Source organism: Hyperolius riggenbachi, chromosome 6, assembly GCF_040937935.1.
Source record: "Hyperolius riggenbachi isolate aHypRig1 chromosome 6, aHypRig1.pri, whole genome shotgun sequence".
Classification (NCBI taxonomy): domain Eukaryota; kingdom Metazoa; phylum Chordata; class Amphibia; order Anura; family Hyperoliidae; genus Hyperolius; species Hyperolius riggenbachi.
In genome coordinates, this window is record NC_090651.1 from 168,576,067 (window position 1) to 168,597,379 (window position 21,313).

At 45.9% G+C, this 21,313-nt stretch overlaps 1 protein-coding gene and 1 long non-coding RNA gene across 2 annotated transcripts in view; one reads left to right on the forward strand and one right to left on the reverse strand.

Moving 5' to 3' along the window:
* Window positions 1-1,439: 1,439 nt before the first annotated feature.
* Window positions 1,440-18,784, reverse strand: LOC137521228 (uncharacterized). The gene is made up of 2 exons (XR_011022080.1): window positions 18,663-18,784; window positions 1,440-1,735 (listed from the first exon to the last, which is right to left on the reverse strand). It is a non-coding gene; the product is annotated as an uncharacterized lncRNA (long non-coding RNA).
* A 176-nt stretch (window positions 18,785-18,960) lies between these two features.
* The window catches only part of UCHL5 (ubiquitin C-terminal hydrolase L5), a 147,692-nt gene continuing 145,339 nt past the window's right edge, over window positions 18,961-21,313 (forward strand). The window contains exon 1 of the mRNA XM_068242671.1: window positions 18,961-19,211. Coding sequence (XP_068098772.1) covers window positions 19,136-19,211 — 76 coding nt within the window. The 5' untranslated portion in view covers window positions 18,961-19,135. The remainder of the gene's footprint in view (window positions 19,212-21,313) is intronic.

Sequence of the window (21,313 nt, forward strand, 5' to 3'; positions counted from 1 at the left end):
GCAGAAATATAACTTTTGTTGTGTGAATACTTCATCCTACTACCAAGTACTGAATCTGAGAGAGCCTAAGCGATTTGAGTCCTATGGGAGAAAAGCGCTATATAAATGTTATTGTATTATTGTATTGTATTGTATATAGTTATACCTCAAATACCAGTCCCCAATGGCAGTGCTCCACAGTCCCTTTAAATTAAAATGGACCACGTATGTTCTTATGTCCAAAATCTTGTGGTGCGCACTATTTTAGACAACAACGTCCACCAAATCCACTTCCATGTATAATTGCGCTCAATCCCCAGATTCATCAAAGAAGAACCTGGGGGCCATCGGAGGATGCAACTTTAACCCCCTTGGCGGTATGAAAAATACCGCCAGGGGGCAGCGCAGCAGTTTTTTTTTTAATATTTTTTTTTTTTAAATCATGTAGCGAGCCCAGGGCTCGCTACATGATAGCCGCTGCTCAGCGGCATCCCCCCAGCCCCGCCGATCGCCTCCGGCGATAGGTGATCAGGAAATCCCGTTCAAAGAACGGGATTTCCTGGAGGGCTTCCCCCGTCGCCATGGCGACGGGGCGGGATGACGTCACCGACGTCATTGGGAGACCCGATCCACCCCTTGTCGCTGCCTGGCACTGATTGGCCAGGCAGCGCAGGGGTCTGGGGGGGGGGGGGGGGGGGGTGCGCGCCGCACCGGATAGCGGCGATCGGGCGTGCGGCGGCGGCGATCGGGGTGCTGGCGCAGCTAGCAAAGTGCTAGCTGCGTCCAGCAAGAAAAAAATTATGAAAATCGGCCCAGCAGGGCCTGAGCGGCACCCTCCGGCGGCTTACCCCGTGTCACACACGGGGTTACCGCTAAGGAGGTTAAGGAACAAAAGGACCTTATAGTGTAGTCTGTTTTTCAAAAGTAAAGAGTTTAGCACCCTCTTATGTGATTACATTAGTCTCTGGAAGCAGTGCACAGTAAGAGAGTAAAGGCGCGTACACACGCTATACTTCCGCAAACGACAGGTCCACCAGACCCTCCTGCTGGGCGGACTTTCTGCCGACAGTAGCATGTGTGTAAGCGCTGTCGGCAGGACAGCGCATACACACATGCTACTGTCGGCAGTACGCCCGCCCAGCAGGAGGGTCTGGTGGACCCGTCGTTTGCAGAAGTATGGCGTGTGTACGTGTCTTAAAGAGAATGATGTCTCCCAAGATGCATCACTGCTGAATATGCAAAAATGATCCTTTGTTGTCCCTGTAAGCTAGCCACACTTCCAGAACCACTGGAATGCAATTATGTGTCAGCATAATTGTACAGAGCCCCAATAATCCAACATGGTTCCGTACAACTAACTACTGCTGTGGTACTACTTCAATGCAGTTGGTGCGCCCCCCCCCCCCCCTTTGGGCATGCAGTAGATAGTGTGATTGGTAAAATAATGGGTAATACTGTACTGATAATTCATTAGTGGTATTTTGATGAAAAGGAGGTTAGATTTGATTTATAAAATCTGGGATAGCGCTCTTCCTCCTCCATGTGGCACTGTATCTGGGGAAGTTGCTTGTGGTACTGGAATTGTACTCCTCGTCTTCTCTGAGGCCCTGTAATTGGGACTGTTGTCTTCTTCATCTCTGTGGCCCTGCAATTATAATTGTTCTCTTCTTGTTCTGTGTGGCCCTCTGATGATGTTGAGACCGTTCGCTGAGGCCCTGTAACTGGGACTGTGTTTTTCCTGTTGCCGTAGGCTCAACTGGGAGAAAAGGTGGGTAGAATATTCAAAATCATCACACATGCAGCAATATAAGTGTCACTTTCCCATGCTACTAGGCTCACATCCCATTCTTGTTGATTAGCAATATGACTTTTTTGCTCAGCTGTAATTTGGGGGGGCTGAATTAGGTCAGATTGATTAATTGGGCTGTCAACTATGAGTAGCCCTATACAAAGCTCTAATTAAGCCCCCACTACATTCAGAAGCCAAAGTAGCCCCTTGCCCAAAAAAATGAGTACTACCATCCAACTTTTAAAGATAAGAAAGATGGCACCTTTGAGGCAGGGAACACACTTGACTGTTTTCATGCTCGTTTTCTGCACAGAAAAACTGAGAACTGAGTAAAGCTAGTTCCTACATGATATGTTTTTCACTCGTAGAAAAAAAAAACTGACATTCTGTATGATGACTCTGCACATTAGTTTACTTTATCAATCAAATTAGCTGCTGTGAAAAAATGCGCGTGCATTTTTCTGCATAAAACACACTTGGTGTGCAGATAATGTATGCAGAAAAACGCGTGCAGAAAACTGAAAGATAAGTGTGTTCACTGCCTAAAGGACAACCGAGGTGACATGTGACATGATGAGATAGACATGTGTGTGTACAGTGCCAAGCACACAAATTACTATGCTGTGTTCCATTTTTTTCTTTCTCTGCCTGAAAGAGTTAAATATCAGGTATGCAAGTGACAGTTTCTGTCCGGGTCAGGACTGGGTCAGACTATAGATTAAAGTGCAATGAAACCCAGCATTTCTTCTTTGCTCTAAAAGATTATTTACAGCATATAATTACTAACACATTTTTTTATTTGTTTTAGTAAAACAGCATTCAAAGGATTAAATCACAGGACTGACTTTTTCTCCTGCAGGGGCATCCTCATCCAAACTGGTGATAACCTTATCTTGTGTTTACATTCTTCACTTGATACAATTAAGTAAACAATTTCTGCATTTTCTGACCCCCGAACTGAAACACTGCTCAGGCCAGAAACCCACTAGGAGCGATTTCTAATCGCTAGTGATTTGAAAAAGCTCTTGCTAATGCAATGCTATGGAAGATAAATGGTTTCTGAGAGCAGGAAAGAGATAAAAATGGTCAATGTTCATATATTTGAGCTCTGGCATTTCAATGAAGGTGTGTAACGAGCAGCGGGGACGCCATTTCTTCCGTCCCCGCCGCTCTCTCGGTTTCCCCACGCGCTGGCCTCTCGCCCGTGCACACCACCAGACTAGTGCGCGCGCGGCCAGCGTCACCGTAATTTATGCCTCTAGGAGGTGAGTCAGCTGACCAGCAGGTCAGCTGACATCGCAGGGAGCGCTCCTCGCCCCTGATTGGCCGGCTGGCGAGGGCTCCCCTGTCGGCATAAAGGCAGGTGTTGATGCCAAGGACTTCACACCTAGACTAGGATATTGATTGTATTGTATTATTTACCTGTTTGACCTGTTATTTACCTGTTTGACCTTGCTCGTTCCTGACTATTCTCTCGCTCTCTGATTCTGTACTTTCGCCTATCTGATACCGTTGCCGAACCTTGCCTGACCTCTGACTCTGAGCCTGCTTTCTGATTCTGTACTTTAGCCATCTGATTCTGTTGCCGACTATCCGCCTGCCCCTCACTCTGATTTCTGCTTACCGATTTTGTATCTATCTGCCTGTGTGTTGCCGACCTATTTCTGTCTGACGCTTCTACTCACCAGTGGGCCGATTGCCACTGGTGAGGTTACTCCTGAAGTCTTCAGTTGATCTCTCCCGCCTGGGAGGTTAGTGTGGGAATCTTCAGAGTACTACTGTGTGCACCAATCACTACACACACACACTATTAAAGTTGGTAGCCTTATCGTTCTACTCTATATCTGTATTATTGGTGATTCTGCAGATCACCTAATAATCAGATATAGTATCTGCATTATTGGTGATACTGCAGATCACCAGTACTCACCGTTACAGAACAACAGACCATATTATGGATGCATTGTGTAACCAGGTACAGGCCCTAACCACAGCAGTTAACAATCTGACGGCCACGGTTAATGCTCAACAAGACCAAATTAATCGGCTATCAGAGACGGTTCGGGCCTTGCAGAACCCTGGGGTACCAGTGCCATCCCCTCAAGTGGTGGAACCGAGAATGTCTCCTCCCGAGAAGTTCTCGGGCCATAGGTCAGATTTTAGCAACTTTAGGAATCGTGTATTATCCTATTTTGAGTTACGGCCTGTAATGGAACGCGGAAAAGCCACCGCGTGTACTGACAGCAAGGCGGCTGATTCCGCGTCCAGCGCGGCGGTTTGCACGCAGCAGCGTGCGTCTGGTGTGGCTGGGTCTGTTAGTTCACAGAGATTGAGAAATACGCGCGTGCTGAGAGGCAGAACCTTTATGACAGCCGAGGAGGGATCAGCTGACCAAGTTGGTCAGCTGACCTCAGAGCAAGTGACTATTGGTCAATCACTGATGGGTGGCGCCGGAGAACGCTGCTCTATATATAGTCACTGCTGGTCAGTCTCAAGTGGTCTGCCGTTGCGAACACTTACGTGGAAGCACTCAGACCTTAGTCAGATCCTACAGTGTGTTAGAACCAGGAGAACCTGGGAATTCACACTGAGCCAGATTACTTCTGTTTATCATTGTGTTATACTTCAGACTAGTTCCAGGGTGTCGAGACCACGGACCTCACACCCAAGATTAGGGACTTTGTGTTATCATTCTGTTATACTTCAGACTAGTTCCAGGGTGTCGAGACCACGGACCTCACACCCAAGACTAGGGATACTGTGTACCATCATATTATGCTCCAGACTAGTTCCAGAGTGTAGAGACCACGGACCTCACACCCAAGACTAGGCATTGTTTGATATGTTATGACCTACTGCTTTTCTGACTATCCCTCTGCTTTCTGATACGGTACCTACGCATATCTGATTATCTGTTGCCAACCCTCCCTGCCTTTGGATACCGAATCATCCTTCTGTCTCTGTACCTTGTCTGTCCGTGTGTTGCCGACCTGGCTTGCCCGACCTTGAGAGCCATCTCTCTCCTTTAAGAGATAGTCTCCAGACCTGCTAGTGACATCCACCTTTCAGGTGTCACTCACTCACAGGACCTTCCTACTTTCAGCCTGGGACTCCACCCCTTTGGAGGTCTCAGGCTGCTGGAAGGTTTTTGCACTTCTCAGAAGGCAGTATCGCCCATACTGCCAAAGACCACCTGTTCCTCGGGTGGTCTTACTCAAAGTCATTACTGTTGCACCAAACACTCACACTATATAGGTGTCCAGAGGTTAGTTATACTTGGATTATCGTAGATTCTGCAGATCATCAATAATCGGGTATATATCTGTATTCTTGGTGATACTGCAGATCACCAATAATCAGATTCTCTCTGTGTGCTGACACCGATCGTTACACGGCCTGTCTCATCTGGCACGGAACAGCAGAGAGTAACATTCATTAAAACTTTGTTGTCAGGAGACTCCCAGACCTGGGCATACAGTTTGCCAACAGGTCACGAGGCCCTATCCTCCTTTCAGAATTTTTTTCGATGCTATGGCCGTCATTTACGATGATCCGGATTTGGCGGCCACATCAGAAAGGAGACTGAAAACTCTCCGTCAGGGCCACAACTCCGTTGAAGTTTATGCAGCTGAGTTCAGACGCTGGGCCATGTCGGCTAGATGGGGTCCCTTTGCCTTTCCTGACAGGCTTGTCTGATGCCGTGTCAGATATCATGTTGAGTCATCCTGAACCAAAATCACTGGATGACGCCATCACCCTAGCGGAAAAAATTCTGGGTATGCCCTGGCTTCAGAGGCATTCTCCACAGATCGACTGGAGTTCCGGCCAATTGTTGAGTTAGTCGTCCTTTTGCCACCAACACTGTATTGACAAAATTTCTGTGTGTACCACTCAACTTCATGTAGAGGGTTTGCCACCACAATATTCCGCATTTTCTGATGTATTTTGCCCAAAGGCGGCCGATAAACTCCCTCCTCACCGGAGTTTCGACTGCCCGATTGACTTGAGGCCGGGTACCATGCCTCCTAGAAGACACATTTATAATTTGTCTAGACCCCAGAAAATGGCAATGAAGGAGTACATTAAGGAGAATTTGGCCAAAGGGTTCATCCGCCCTTCTAAGTCCCCTGCAGGGGCCGGGTTCTTTTTTGTACAGAAGAAGGATGGGGGGTTACGACCCTGTATCGATTACCGGGGACTAAACAAGATCATGGTCAGAAATCGGTACCCCCTTCCTTTAATAGATGATCTATTCTCTCAGGTCACCAATGCCAGTGTGTTCTCTAAATTAGATCTTCGGGGGGCATATAATCTCATCCGTATACGAGAAGGGGATGAATGGAAGACGGCCTTCAACACTCCCGACGGGCACTACGAGTACCTTGTGATGCCCTTCGGGTTGTGTAACGCACCGGCCGTCTTCCAAGAACTCGTTAATGAAATTTTCAGGGAGGTCCTTGGTCGCTTTGTCTTGGTTTACCTGGATGACATCCTGATCTTTTCCAAGAGTTTGGATGAACATAGGGACCACGTCAAGTATGTTTTATGAAAACTTAGAGGGAATCATCTCTATGCCAAATTGGAGAAATGCGTTTTTGAGAGGACTGAGGTACCGTTCCTGGGGTACATTATTTCTACTTCCGGGTTGACTATGGACCCCAAGAAAGTAGAAGCCGTATTGGAGTGGCCTCAGCCTCTTGGGTTGAAGGCACTTCAACGCTTCCTGGGCTTTGCTAATTACTACAGGATGTTCATCAAGGGGTTTTCTTCCGTAGTATCCCCTCTTACAGACCTTACTAAGAAGGGGGCAGATACTTATCACTGGACCAAGGAGGCCTGTTGAGCATTCTCCTTGCTAAAAGACTAGTTCTGCTCTGCCCCTGTTCTCTCTCATGTGGACATCCACCTTCCCTTCATTGTGGAGGTGGACGCCTCGGAGATAGGGGTAGGAGTTGTGTTGTCCCAACATTCAGGTTACCAAGGTCGCTTACACCCCTGCGCCTTCTTCTCCCGCAAGTTCTCTTCCACGGAAAAGAACTATGATATAGGGAACAGGGAGCTACTAGCCATCAAATTAGCATTTGAAGAATGGCGTCACTGGTTGGAGGGTGCTGAGCATGTCATCACGGTTTATACTGACCACAAAAATCTAGAGTACATCGAGCGAGCCAAGAGGCTCAGCCCTCGACAAGCTCGCTGGTCTCTGTTCTTCTCTAGATTTAGATTCATTATCACATACAAACCTGGGAACAAGAATATCAAAGCTGATGCCTTGTCCAGGTGCTTTGAACCAGAGTCTTCCCCACCCTCTCAACCAGTGACATTTCTTCCTGAGCGGGTGGTCCTGGCCGCCACTGAGATTAAAAAAGACCTGAAGGCCATGCTGAGGACTTTTCAACAGGATTCCCTGAAGGGAGGCCTGAAGGGGTTCTCTTTGTGCCCATTCAGCTGAGACTCCAGGTCCTGGAGATGTGTCACAGTCATAAAGTAACAGGCCATTCCGGTTTTGCCAGAACTCTGGAACTGTTGTCCAGATGTGTCTGGTGGCCGTCTTTGTCTCGGGATTGCAAAGAATTCGTGAGGACTTGCTCTGTCTGTGCCAGGAGCAAGCCTTCTCGTATACCTCCGGCTGGTACTTTGGTACTCTGCAAAGTCTGCCTGTGCCTGAGGAGCCATGGACCCATCTGTCCATGGACTTTGTAGGAGAGCTCCCCAATTCTGAAGGAAAAACAGTCATTTGGGTGGTGGTGGACCGCTTCAGTAAAATGGCCCATTTTGTCTCCCATCTGCCCAGCAATTGGCAGACTTATTTATTTCACACATTTTCCCCCTATACGGAATCCCGGAAAACATAGTCTCGGACAGAGGGGTGCAGTTCGTATCTCAATTCTGGAGGGCATTCTGCCATCATTTGGGCATGGAGCTCTCTTTCTCCTCAGGGTACCATCCCCAGACCAATGGGCAGACTGAAAGGGTCAACCAGGCCCTTGAGCAATTCCTGCGGAGTTATGTGTCGGATGTCCAGCAAGAGTGGGTCAAGTTCTTACCGTATGCGGAATTCGCACATAACAACCTTAGAAGTGGGTCCTCTGGTTTTTCGCCCTTTCAGGTGGTCACTGGCAGATCACCAAAGTTTTCCCCCCTGTCTGTGGTGACCTCTCCTTTTCCTGCCTTGGAGACCTGGCAGAAATCTTTGAAGGAAAGATGGGCGCTGGTTAAAACCAATTTGGAGAAGGCTTTTAGAGTTCAAAAAAGACAGGCTGACAAGAGGCGGTCAATGGAATAGACGTTTGAGCCGGGAGATTATGTTTGGGTCTCCACACGTCATATCGCCCTCAAGCAACCTTCAGTTAAGTTGGGACCCAGGTTCATCGGTCCGTACCCCATTTCCAAGAAGATCAACGATGTGACTTATGATGTGGCTCTACCAGTAACCATGAGAAGTACCAAGTCGTTTCACGTGTCACTGCTTAAACCGGCGGTACATGTGGATTCCTCTCCCCCCCCCTGTACTTGTTGAAGGTGAACCTGAGTACGAGATCGAGGAGATTCTCGATTCGCGTTTTGTCCAGAATTCACTTCAGTATTTGGTTCACTGGAAGGGGTACGGGCCTGAGGAAAGATCATGGGTTCCGGGACATCGGTTACATGCGGAGGAACTTAGGCTTAGGTTTCATCAATTACATCCAGAGAAACCTTGTAGAACGTGTCCGGAGTCCACGCCTCAAGGGGGGGGGTACTGTAACGAGCGGCGGGGACGCCGTTTCTTCCATCCCCGCCGCTCTCTCGGTTTCCCCGCGCGCTGGCCTCTTGCCCGCACACACCACCAGACTAGTGCGCGCGCGGCCAGCGTCACCGTAATTTACGCCTCTAGGAGGCGAGTCAGCTGACCAGCAGGTCAGCTGGTATCACAGGGAGCGCTCCTCGCCCCTGATTGGCCAGCTGGCGGGGGCGTGACTCAGGGCTCCCCTGTCGGCATAAAGACAGCGAGCTGTCAGTAGCTCGCTGTCTGTTGTCGTGAATACCAGTGTGTTAGCGCTCAGACCATAGACTAGATCCCAGGTGTTGATGCCAAGGACTTCACACCTAGACTAGGATATTGATTGTATTGTATTATTTACCTGTTTGACCTTGCTCGTTCCTGACTATTCTCTCGCTCTCTGATTCTGTACTTACGCCTATCTGATACCGTTGCCGAACCTTGCCTGACCTCTGACTCTGAGCCTGCTTTCTGATTCTGTACTTTAGCCATCTGATTCTGTTGCTGACTATCCGCCTGCCCCTCACTCTGATTTCTGCTTACCGATTTTGTATCTATCTGCCTGTGTGTTGCCGACCTATTTCTGTCTGATGCTTCTACTCACCAGTGGGCCGATTGCCACTGGTGAGGTTACTCCTGAAGTCCTCAGCTCATCTCTCCCGCCTGGGAGGTTAGTGTGGGAATCTTCAGAGTACTACTGTGTGCACCAATCACTCCACACACACACTATTAAAGTTGGGAGCCTTATCGTTTTACTCTATACTGTATCTGTATTATTGGTGATTCTGCAGATCACCTAATAATCAGATATAGTATCTGCATTATTGGTGATACTGCAGATCACCAGTACTCAGATCCTAGTTGCTACACACCGTTACAAGGTGTCATTGAGCAGAGACAATGAAACAGTAAAAACTTAAAAACTAGATCTAAGTATAAAATAAAACCGTGGGATATCTAAAAAAAAGTCATTTTTAGGAGATGGAGGATAAATCCAATTGTTTATATCATCGGTTTATTTTCACCTTGGATGTCCTTTAAAACATGCCCTGCCTCATCTCCCCACACCCGTAGTCATACATACCACAAACAATTCATAAGCAAAATGCACAGTTTTATCAGTTTCAAACTACACTCAACCTTTCTGTGATCACTAGTTTTCCTCCATATTAACATTTATAAATAATAAGTATATCTATATTTAAAGTGTACCTGTAGGATAAAAAGTGCCCCATTAAGATACTTAGTAGAAGCAAGCCTTCAGATATTCCAGAGCCCCCCCCCATTCCAGCGATGGGACCACTCAAACCTTTTTGACAAGGGTTTGTCAAACAGGGCGTTTGGTTGCACTACTGTCTGTGAACTAGCATAGACGAGGCTCTGTGCTACTGTGCAGGTTTAAAGGGAACCTTAACTGGGAGGGATATGGATGTTTCCTTTTAAACAATACCAGTTGCCTGGCAGTCCTGCTAATACCTTTGGCAGTAGTAGTGGCTGAATCACACACCTGAAACAAGCATGCAGCTAATCCAGTCTGACTTCAGTCAGAGCACCTGATCTGCATGCTTGTTGAGGGGCTGTGGCTAAAAGTATTAGACACAGGATCAGCAGGAGAGTCAGGCAACTGGTATTATTTTAAAAGGAAAAATCCATATCCTTCTCAGTTTAGGTTCCCTTTAAAGAGTCCTCTGCCAGCACAGTTACGAACTTCCACAGGGTCCTGGTGTCCAGAGGTCAGGAGGAGGACGTGGGAAACCTGTGGAGGATCCAGAGGCTTTTCTCTCCCTATAGGCAGGGAAAGTTTATAGGCAAGTTTAGGGGAGGATTACGGTTGGCAAGATAACATCCACCCTAGGCCAGGGCTGGTGCAGTGTCTGGGGGCATGCATAATTTGACTTTCCTTCTCTACCTTCCCCCACTTTCTTAGGGCCAGTGCACACCAAAAACCTCTTGCAGATCCGCAAAATGCTAGAGGTTTTTGAAGCAGATTTTCAGAGCGATTCTAGGCATGTTTAGAGAGGTTTTCTAAACACGCCTAGCGTTATTTTTGGCGCGTTTTGGTGTAGCAGATTTCATATACAGTATTGTTACTGAACAGCTTCTGTAACTGCTCTGATCTAGAGTTTTTCAGAGCAGTTTTCCACTTTCCTATACTTTAACATTGAGGCAGAAATGCCTCAGAAATCTAAAAAATGCTGCAGCCCGAGTTTGCGTTTGTGGAAAAAACGAACCGCTCTGGTGTGCACCAGCCCATTGAAATACATTACCCAAACAGTTTTCAAACAGCTAGTGTTTTTAAAAACGCTCCAAAACCGCTCTGGTGTGCACCAGCCTGTAGTCTCTTCTATCTCCTTCTCCCACTCTCCTGTCTCACCATCTCTCTCCTACCATCCTCCACCCTAAAAAAATTGAAAAATAAACATTGGCTATCATTCATAAAAGTGTTGTCGGTAACTAAAATCCGTGCGGGAAAATACCGCGGTCGGTATTTCAGCCTTCTGGGTGGTCATTCATAAAAATGTTGCCTGTTGCGATAGGAGTGCGGAGATATGCCGCCGTAGGCTGTCGGTAGGCATGCGGAAACAGGAGAAGCTGGCCGAGTCCCTCAATGCAGTGTTCTCTCTGCTGCTGCTTGGGAGGTCTGTCCCATTCACTTACATGTACTCCGCATGCCTATCGCTACATCCAGGGGAGCGGTAATCCCCGTCCGCATACCGCCTGCATTCGTTTTTATGAATTGACATTTTGTTACATTTCCGCATAGAATCACCGCAGAATGCAGTGATTTATCGCTCTGCTCGGAAAAGTCAGCTTCGCATGCGGAAACAGCCTTTATGAATTTTGCTCAGTGCTCGGTAAAGTCGGCTGTTTTTTAGCATTTCCGCACGCGGAAATGCTTTATGAATGATAGCTATTGTCTCATTCTAACTACTATTATGTATTTATATAGCACTAGACAGCTCCTGCAGCACTTTACTGGGAACATAGTCATGTCACTGAAGGTCATCAGAGGAGCTCACAGTCATACCATAGTCATACTCAGCAGTGTTGCCAACCGCCTGTAAATTTACGGGCAGCCCGTAATTTTTTATACAAATTAAGCTGCCCGTGAATTCCGTAAGGAATTCAGCAGCGTCCGTAAAAGGGCGGCCAATCGGCCGCCCGCTCTGTTGCAGGAGGACAGCAGCGCAGTGGAGGAAGAGCTGTGGGCAGCGGTGGAGAAGGGGGGCAATCTCCCCCCCTTCTCTCACCTAAGTGCTCTCCCTCTCTCGCTGACTGTCCCCCTCCTGATCTAAGTGACGAGTGGCTGGCAGTGGCGTCTGGCAGCGGGCGGGACTTACCTTCCGTCTCGCTCCTGCGCCGGAAGTTCTGCTGCTCTGGTCTGGACCAGACCAGAGTAGCGGCAAATCATCCCGCGCCGGCGACGAGACGCAGGTAAGTTCCGCTCGCTGCTGCCTGCCACTGCCAGCCACTCGTCACTTAGTTCAGAAGGGGAGAGCGAGCAAGGGAGAGCACTTGGGTGAGAGAAGGAGGGGGGGGGAATTGCCCCCCTTCTCCGCCGCTGATGCCACAGCTCTCCCTCCACTGCGCTGCTCCCCTCCTGCTTTGGGGGGTCACCTGGCTACCCATGGGCACATATACCTCTGGCTACATCTACTGGGCACATATAACCCTGGCTACATCTACTGGGCACATATAACCCCGGCTACATCTACTGGGCACATATAACCCTGGCTACATCTACTGGGCACATATAACCCTGGCTACATCTACTGGGCACATATAACCCTGGCTACATCTACTGGGCACATACAGTGGTGTGAAAAACTATTTGCCCCCTTCCTGATTTCTTATTCTTTTGCATGTTTGTCACACTTAAATGTTTCTGCTCATCAAAAACCATTAACTATTAGTCAAAGATAACATAATTGAACACAAAATGCAGTTTTAAATGATGGTTTTTATTATTTAGTAAGGAAAAAAACTCAAAACCTACATGGAGCTGTGTGAAAAAGAAATTGCCCCCTGAACTTAATAACTGGTTGGGCCACCCTTAGCAGCAATAACTGCAATCAAGCATTTGCGATAACTTGCAACGAGTCTTTTACAGCGCTCTGGAGGCATTTTGGCCCACTCATCTTTGCAGAATTGTTGTAATTTAGCTTTATTTGAGGGTTTTCTAGCATGAACCACCTTTTTAAGGTCATGCCACAACATCTCAATAGGATTCAGCTCAGGATTTTGACTAGGCCACTCCAAAGTCTTCATTTTGTTTTTCTTCAGCCATTCAGAGGTGGATTTGCTGGTGTGTTTTGGGTCATTGTCCTGCTGCAGCACCCAAGATCGCTTCAGCTTGAGTTGACGAACAGATGGCCGGACATACTCCTTCAGGATTTTTTGGAAGACAGTAGAATTCATGGTTCCATCTATCACAGCAAGCCTTCCAGGTCCTGAAGCAGCAAAACAACCCCAGACCATCACACTACCGCCACCATATTTTACTGTTGGTATGATGTTCTTTTGCTGAAACGCTGTGTTACTTCTACGCCAGATGTAACGGGACACGCACCTTCCAAAAAGTTCAACTTTTGTCTCGTCGGTCCATAAGGTATTTTCCCAAAAGTCTTGCCAATCATTGAGATGTTTTTTAGCATAATTGAGATGAGCCTTAATGTTCTTTTTGCTTAAAAGTGGTTTGCGCCTTGGATATCTGCCATGCAGGCCATTTTTGTCCAGTCTCTTTCTTATGGTGGAGTCGTGAACACTGACCTTAATTGAGGCAAGTGAGGCCTGCAGTTCTTTAGATGTTGTCCTGGGGTCTTTTGTGGCCTCTCGGATGAGTTTTCTCTGCGCTCTTGGGGTAATATTGGTCGGCCGACCACTCCTGGGAAGGTTCATCACTGTTCCATATTTTTGCCATTTGTGGCTAATGGCTCTCACTGTGGTTCGCTGGAGTCCCAAAGCTTTAGAAATGGCTTTATAACCTTTTCCAGACTGATAGATCTCAATTACAGTACTTTTGTTCTCATTTGTTCCTGAATTTCTTTGGATCTTGGCATGATGTCTAGCTTTTGAGGTGCTTTTGGCCTACTTCTCCGTGTCAGATAGCTCCTATTTAAGTGATTTCTTGATTGAAACAGGTGTGGCAGTAATCAGGCCTGGGGGTGACTACAGAAATTGAACTCGGATGTGAAAAAAACCACAGTTAAGTTATTTTTTAACAAGGGGGGCAATAACTTTTTCACACAGGGCCATGTAGATTTGGAGTTTTTTTTTCTCACTAAATAATAAAAACCATCATTTAAAACTGCATTTTGTGTTCAGTTATGTTATCTTTGACTAATAGTTAACGGTTTTTGATGAGCAGAAACATTTAAGTGTGACAAACATGCAATAGACAGGGCTGTGGAGTCGGAGTCGTGGAGTCGGATTCGGGCAATTTTGGGTGCCTGGAGTCGGAGTCGGAGTCGGTAAAAAATGCACCGACTCCGACTCCTAATGAATTTGTAACTGTAATTAAAATAGAAAATATGATAAAATGTTCTATTTCTCAGATAATAGTCATTAAAAATAATGTATATATACAGTATATATACAGTAATAGCTGTGCTTAGTCTACAAAAATGAAATAAACCAATCAAAATTAGTTACTTGTGCTGCTTCAATAAAGCAGTCCCCGTATTTTTCAAGTCAGATATACATATCTGATTGTGACTGTATATATGATGTGTACACAGGAATCTCTTATATACACTAAATAACATCTATGCTGTAAGTATAAAGCCTGATGGTTAGCCATGTCACTAATAGAGATGGTCAACGAGATGGAAATAATTCTGCATTGATGCTGATTTATGCAAATGTATGCACTCCCTTTGCTGATGAAATCAAATAATTTGATATGTTATTAAAATTTGGTTTGGTGACTACAAATTAAAGGGAAACTGAGACGGGTGAAAAGTAAAGTTTTATACATACCTGGGGCTTCCTCCAGCCCCCTTCAGGCTAATCAGTCCCTCACTGTCTTCCACCACCCGGATCTTCTGCTATGAGTCCTGGTAATTCAGCCAGTCAGCGCTGTCCGGCCGCATGCCGCTCCCACAGCCAGGAACATTCTGCACCTGCGCAATAGTGCTGCACAGGTGTAGTATGCTCCTGGCGGCGGAGTGTGTGCATGTGCACTACGCTTGACTGGCTCAAGTACCTGGACTCATAGCAGAAGATCCAGGTGGTGGAGGAGGACAACGAGGGACTGATTATCCTGAAGGCGGCTGGAGGAAGCCCCAGTTATGTATAAAACTTTAATTTCATCTGTCTCAGGTTTACTTTGTTACACAGTAGTACTATACTCTACATATGCACTCCCCACAGAGCTGCAGGGAATCCACTGAGAATGCTGTGCACATTGAACACAGAGGTGTTGTCTGTTTACAATCTCCTCATTCCCCTGCAGAATACCTGCACATCATTCTTACATGTACCCACACTTACATTGCCTAGGGCCTGATAGATGTTCTTTGTTCCGGTTTGTACCTTTTACAAGTACTCTTACCAAGGACTAGTTTTAGTCTAAAGGGAATAAATATAGTAGTCTACATATCCTTCTCACTTCAGTTGTCTTGTAAAATTCCTAAGCATTGGCAGTTAAGAGACGAATTTCATGTTACATACTTTTAATCAACAAAATTGTAATATGCAAATTAGAGGAGTCGGAGTCGTGGAGTCGGAGTCGGTGGAATCCTAAACTGAGGAGTCGGAGTCGGTGGATTTTTGGACCGACTCCACAGCCCTGGCAATAGAATAAGAAATCAGGAAGGGGGCAAATAGTTTTTCACACCACTGTATAACCCTGGCTACATCTACTGGGCACACATAACCCTGGCTACATATACTGGGGACATATAACCCTGGCTACCCATGGGCACATATACCTCTGGCTACATATACTGGGAACATATAACCCTGGCTACATCTACTGGGCACATATAACCCTGGCTACATATACTGGGCACATATAACCCTGCCTACATATACTCGGCACATATAACCCTGCCTACATATACTGGGCACATATACCCCTGCCTACATATACTGGGGACATATACCTCTGGCTACATATACTGGGCACATATACCCCTGCCTACATATACTGGGGACATATACCTCTGGCTACATATACTGGGCACATATATCTGCTGGCTACATATACTGAGGACACTGGCTGTTTGCCATTATGTGCATTTACTGGTGAAAAGCTGTCTCTTATGTGCATTTACTGGTGAAAAGCTGTCTCTTATTATGTGCATTTACTGGTGAAAAGCTGTCTCTTATTATGTGCATTTACTGGTGAAAAGCTGTCTCTCATTACGTGCATTTACTGGTGAAAAGCTGTCTCTCATTAGGTGCATTTACTGGTGATAAGCTGTCTCTCATTACGTGCATTCACCAGGGCTGTGGAGTCGGAGTCGGAGTCGTGGAGTCGGGCAATTTTGGGTGCCTGGAGTCGGAGTCGGAAAAAAATGCACCGACTCCGACTCCTAATGAATTTGTAACTGTAATTAAAATAGTAAATCCACATGGAGCAGGCACCAGCGATGAAAAAAGTCATCTCTTTATTGATCACATAGATTAAAATCAGCAGTGATATTACAACGACAGACCGCTGTTTCGAGCCATGGGGCTCTTTATCAAGTTGTCAAAAGAACTGCAATACAAACATTTTTATGTTATTTTATTTTTTTATAGTTTAGTTTATTATTTTGCAGTTCTTTTGACAACTTGATAAAGAGCCCCATGGCTCGAAACAGCGGTCTGTCGTTGTAATATCACTGCTGATTTTAATCTATGTGATCAATAAAGAGATGACTTTTTTCATCGCTGGTGCCTGCTCCATGTGGATTTACTGAATTGACGGCTCCAGTGGTGTGGAACGCCATAAGCTTGGGAACACGTTTCTCTCTATGCTGGATGGGTGCTGATCCAAGACCTTCTTGTGTAATTAAAATAGAAAATATGATAAAATGTTCTATTTCTCAGATAATAGTCATTAAAAATAATGTATATATACAGTATATATACAGTAATAGCTGTGCTTAGTCCACAAAAATGAAATAAATCAATCAAAATTAGTTACTTGTGCTGCTTCAATAAAGCAGTCCCCGTATTTTTAAGGTCAGATATACATATCTGATTGTGACTGTATATATGATGTGTACACAGGAATCTCTTATATATACTAAATAACATCTATGCTGTAAGAATAAAGCCTGATGTGTAGCTGTGTCACTAATAGAGATGGTCAACGAGATGGAAATAATTCTGCATTGATGCGGATTTATGCAAATGTATGCACTCCCTTTGCTGATGAAATCAAATAATGTGATATGTTGTTAAAATTTGGTTTGGTGACTACAAATTAAAGGGTAACTGAGACGGATGAAAAGTAAAGTTTTATACATACCTGGGGCTTCCTCCAGCCCCCTTCAGGCTAATCAGTCCCTCGCTGTCCTCCACCACCCGGATCTTCTGCTATGAGTCCTGGTAATTCAGCCAGTCAGCGCTGTCCGGCCGCATGCCGCTCCCACAGCCAGGAACATTCTGCACCTGCGCAATTGTGCTGCACAGGTGTAGTATGCTCCTGGCGGCGGAGTGTGTGCATGTGCACTACGCCCGACTGGCTCAAGTACCTGGACTCATAGCAGAAGATCCAGGTGGTGGAGGAGGACAACGAGGGACTGATTATCCTGAAGGCGGCTGGAGGAAGCCCCAGGTATGTATAAAACTTTAATTTCATCTGTCTCAGGTTTACTTTGTTACACAGTAGTACTATACTCTACATATGCACTCCCCACAGAGCTGCAGGGAATCCACTGAGAATGCTGTGCACATTGAACACAGAGGTGTTGTCTGTTTACAATCTCCTCATTCCCCTGCAGAGTACCTGCACATCATTCTTACATGTACCCACACTTACATTGCCTAGGGCCTGATAGATGTTCTTTGTTCCGGTTTGTACCTTTTACAAGTACTCTTACCAAGGACTAGTTTTAGTCTAAAGGGAATAAATATAGTAGTCTACATATCCTTCTCACTTCAGTTGTCTTTTAAAATTCCTAAGCGTTGGCAGTCAAGAGACGAATTTCATGTTACATACTTTTAATCAACAAAATTGTAATATGCAAATTAGAGGAGTCGGAGTCGTGGAGTCGGAGTCGGAGGAATCCTAAACTGAGGAGTCGGAGTCGGTGGATTTTTGGACCGACTCCACAGCCCTGGCATTCACTGGTGAAAAGCTGTCTGTCATTACGTGCACTTACTGGTGAAAGGCTGTCTCTTATGTGCATTTACTGGTGAAACGCTGTCTCTCATTATGTGCATTTACTTGCCATGCCCACTTTAGTCGCCGCAAATTTCCTCGAACATGTTGCCCCCTACCCATTTGACTGCCCCCTCATATGTGCCAGTCTAGAACCGGCCCTGTACCCCTGCCTACATATACTGGGCACATATACCCCTGGCTACCTGTTCTGGGGACATCTCTCCCCCTGGCTACCTGTTCTAGTGACATCTATACCCCTGGTCACCTATTCTGGGGACACCTATAGACCTGGGGCTACCTATTTTTGGGGAACCACTGCTGTCAGATTAAATGTATTTTGGGGAACTGCTGCCCGATTATGTGTATGTTGGGGGAATTGCTGCTGCCAGATTACATCTATTTTTTGGGAACCACTGCCATATTATCTGTATTTTGGAAGAACCTCTGCCAGATTACGTGGATTTTTGGTGAAATGCTGTAAGATTACATGTATTTTGGGGGAAGGGGAAACACTATGGCAGAGCTCAAACTTCCCTGGCAGACCTTTCACAGCAATATTAAAATCATGTATATTTGGCCCCACCCATGACCACTCCCACATTCAGTTGCGTGGCCACACCCATTTTTTTGGCATGCTACGCACGGCGCAGGGGGTTTTGTCAGTAAAAAAATTCTTTTGTCAGTAAATTGTTAGGTATTTGTCAGTAAAAAATAACGTGAAAGGTTGGCAACACTGATACTCAGTCACATTGTAGAGTCAATAAAACATCTTTAGTAGAACAATGCATATATTTGCAAAGATTTGCACACCAAACCTGAAAGAGAACAGGAAATTTGATCCTCTCCAGAAAAGGACATTTGGGAGCCATGGTAATTAAATCTTCTAATCTAGTCTATGCTAGAGCATTGACAACCATTCAAATCTGGCGGAGTCTCTGACCATCATACTATCCAAGTTAAAAAAAAAAAGACTGGAATCGCACCACGAACATTTTAACATAAAATATCACAGAAAACGTTATATTATATAGTTCTGTTGGAAGATAGAATACAGAAAAGCATCCGCCTGTCTATTTTCTTATGCTTCAGAGATCTGCACTAAAATCGCGATACCACCTAGTACAGCGTTTACTTACGCTGTATAACAACATCGGCAAAATGACTCCTGTAATGGCGACAGGAAGAGACGTACACGCCTAGCGCTCTAGTGAACGAGGATTGCCTGTTCGTGACTCAGCCGTACACATGGTCATAGAGTTGTACATGTGGAGAAACAGATTGGGACGAGATGGCGGGCAGTGCTGGAGAATGGTGTTTGATGGAGAGCGACCCTGGTGTTTTCACCGAGCTCATAAAAGGCTTCGGTATGTTCCCTGAGCATTAACAGGCGGTAGCATCAGTTTATGTATAAAATGATATGTAGCATTCGTGTGTTGTATGTGCGGACTGCGGTGGTATGAATCCCGGCGTGATATTGTTTTGTTTATATTGCCTGGTTTGCAGCAAAATAATTGACAGCTGATTACCATAGTGCTGCCTAGCGTACTGCAATGCCGTGTGCTGCGGTACTTGAACATACAGGGCTGCGTATAAAAACTATAATGCTGTAATCCTGATTTAGTGTGCTTGCGGTGGTAGTGAGGATGGATGATGAGAGATGATCCACTGTATTACTTCAGAAACGTTACGGTAATGCAGTGCAGATCGTGGTATTCTAAAGGTGGGTACACACATCAGATAAAAGTCTTTGGAACATGAAAGATCACACACCAATTTTACCCCCTTCCATGTAGTATGAGAGCCATACTCTACACAGTCTATTCTACTGAGCTGAACTCCCCATCAGAGAAACATCTTTGCAAGATGCTGTACACATGCAAAAGATCCTTCCTGCAAAATGCATTTATAGTCTATGATATCTGCAGATCTCATACACACCTTGTTTGACAGACATTCATCTGCAGATCAGACAATTATCTGAAGATCCATCCTGGTGGATCTGATCTGCAGATTGTCCGTTAAACAAGGTGTGTATGAGATCTGCGGATATCATAGACTATAAATGCATTTTTCAGGAACGGATCTTTTGCAGGAACTGATCTTTTTCAGATACTGATCTGTTGCATGTGTACAGTATCTTTGTGTGCAGCATCTTACAGATTTTTATCTGATGTGGAGTTCAGCTCAATAGAATAGACTGCGTAGGTATGGCTCTCATACTACATGAAAGGGGGTAACATTGGTCTGTGATCTTTCATTTTCCAAAGACTTTTATCTGATGTGTGTACCCACCTTAAGCCTAAAATAGGTTGTATGCATTTTTTATGCATATGTGATGAATAAAAACATGTATAATGTACTTAAAAGTAGCTGATGCCAAAAAAAAAGTGATTACAATGTTATTGTATACACTGACTAATTTATATGTACTCCGCATAGGGGACCTGATTCAGTTCTAGGTGTTAAGAGATTTGTATGCAGCAAGTCTTTTAACACCCTGCATCACACACACGTTACTGGTTCATTCATTTGGAGAGTTATGCTGGGCATACACGGCTAGATAGTGCGCCGGTATCGAGCCAGCGCGTCATCGCTCGATTCCCTCTTGTCCCCGCGTGCGCTTTGTAATCAGCGCTTCGTTTTTTCTATTGTTCTGCCCGCCGGTATCGAGCGCGGAATCTATCCGGCGGGCAATCGGACCTGTCGGAAATTATCAGTCGAGCCATCAGCGGCTCTATTGATAAGATGAAACGAGCCGTGTATGCCCAGCATAAGTGCTTCATTCACTAACCGGCGCTAAGCCGGTTAGTGTGCCCTAAGACTTAGTGTGCGCAAACCACGGCGTTAGGTGGTTTGCGCCCACACCTTGGATACAGCCCCGTTCACCGTGCGCAGGTGCAACGATAATGTCGCACCCGCTGCCCTTTGAAAACGGCGCATTGGGTGCCCGTTAAGCAGCGCTATGATGCGCCTCTTCAGGGGCACCCGATGTGCCGTTATCGTCGCACCAGGTGCGATTTTTACGGGGCAGCTGGTGTGACGTTATTGTCGCACCGCTCACTAATATAGGCGCACCTGCGCTGCGCTTGCAGTGAGCGGGGCTGCGCGCAAAGTAGCTTTGCACGCACTAGGGGGGAAAAAGGGCTTTTCACACCGGCGCTAACACTTACCGCCGGTTAGTGAATCAAGCCAGCCCTTAATGTGCCCAAGGTCTGAGAAAGGGCTAGTACACATGATGCAATTTTTCTGTCAGACTGAGGGGTCGATCGATAATTTCTGGCATGTCTGATCTGCTCCTGATTGACAAAGGAATCGATTGCACAAAATCGAACCCTTTGTCATTTGGGAGCAGAGCGGACATTCTGGAAATTATCGATCAACCAGTCGATCTAATGGGAAAATTGCATTCAATTTTGACTTGCCTGGTGTGTAAAGTTGGCTATACTGTGAACAATGTTTACCGTCA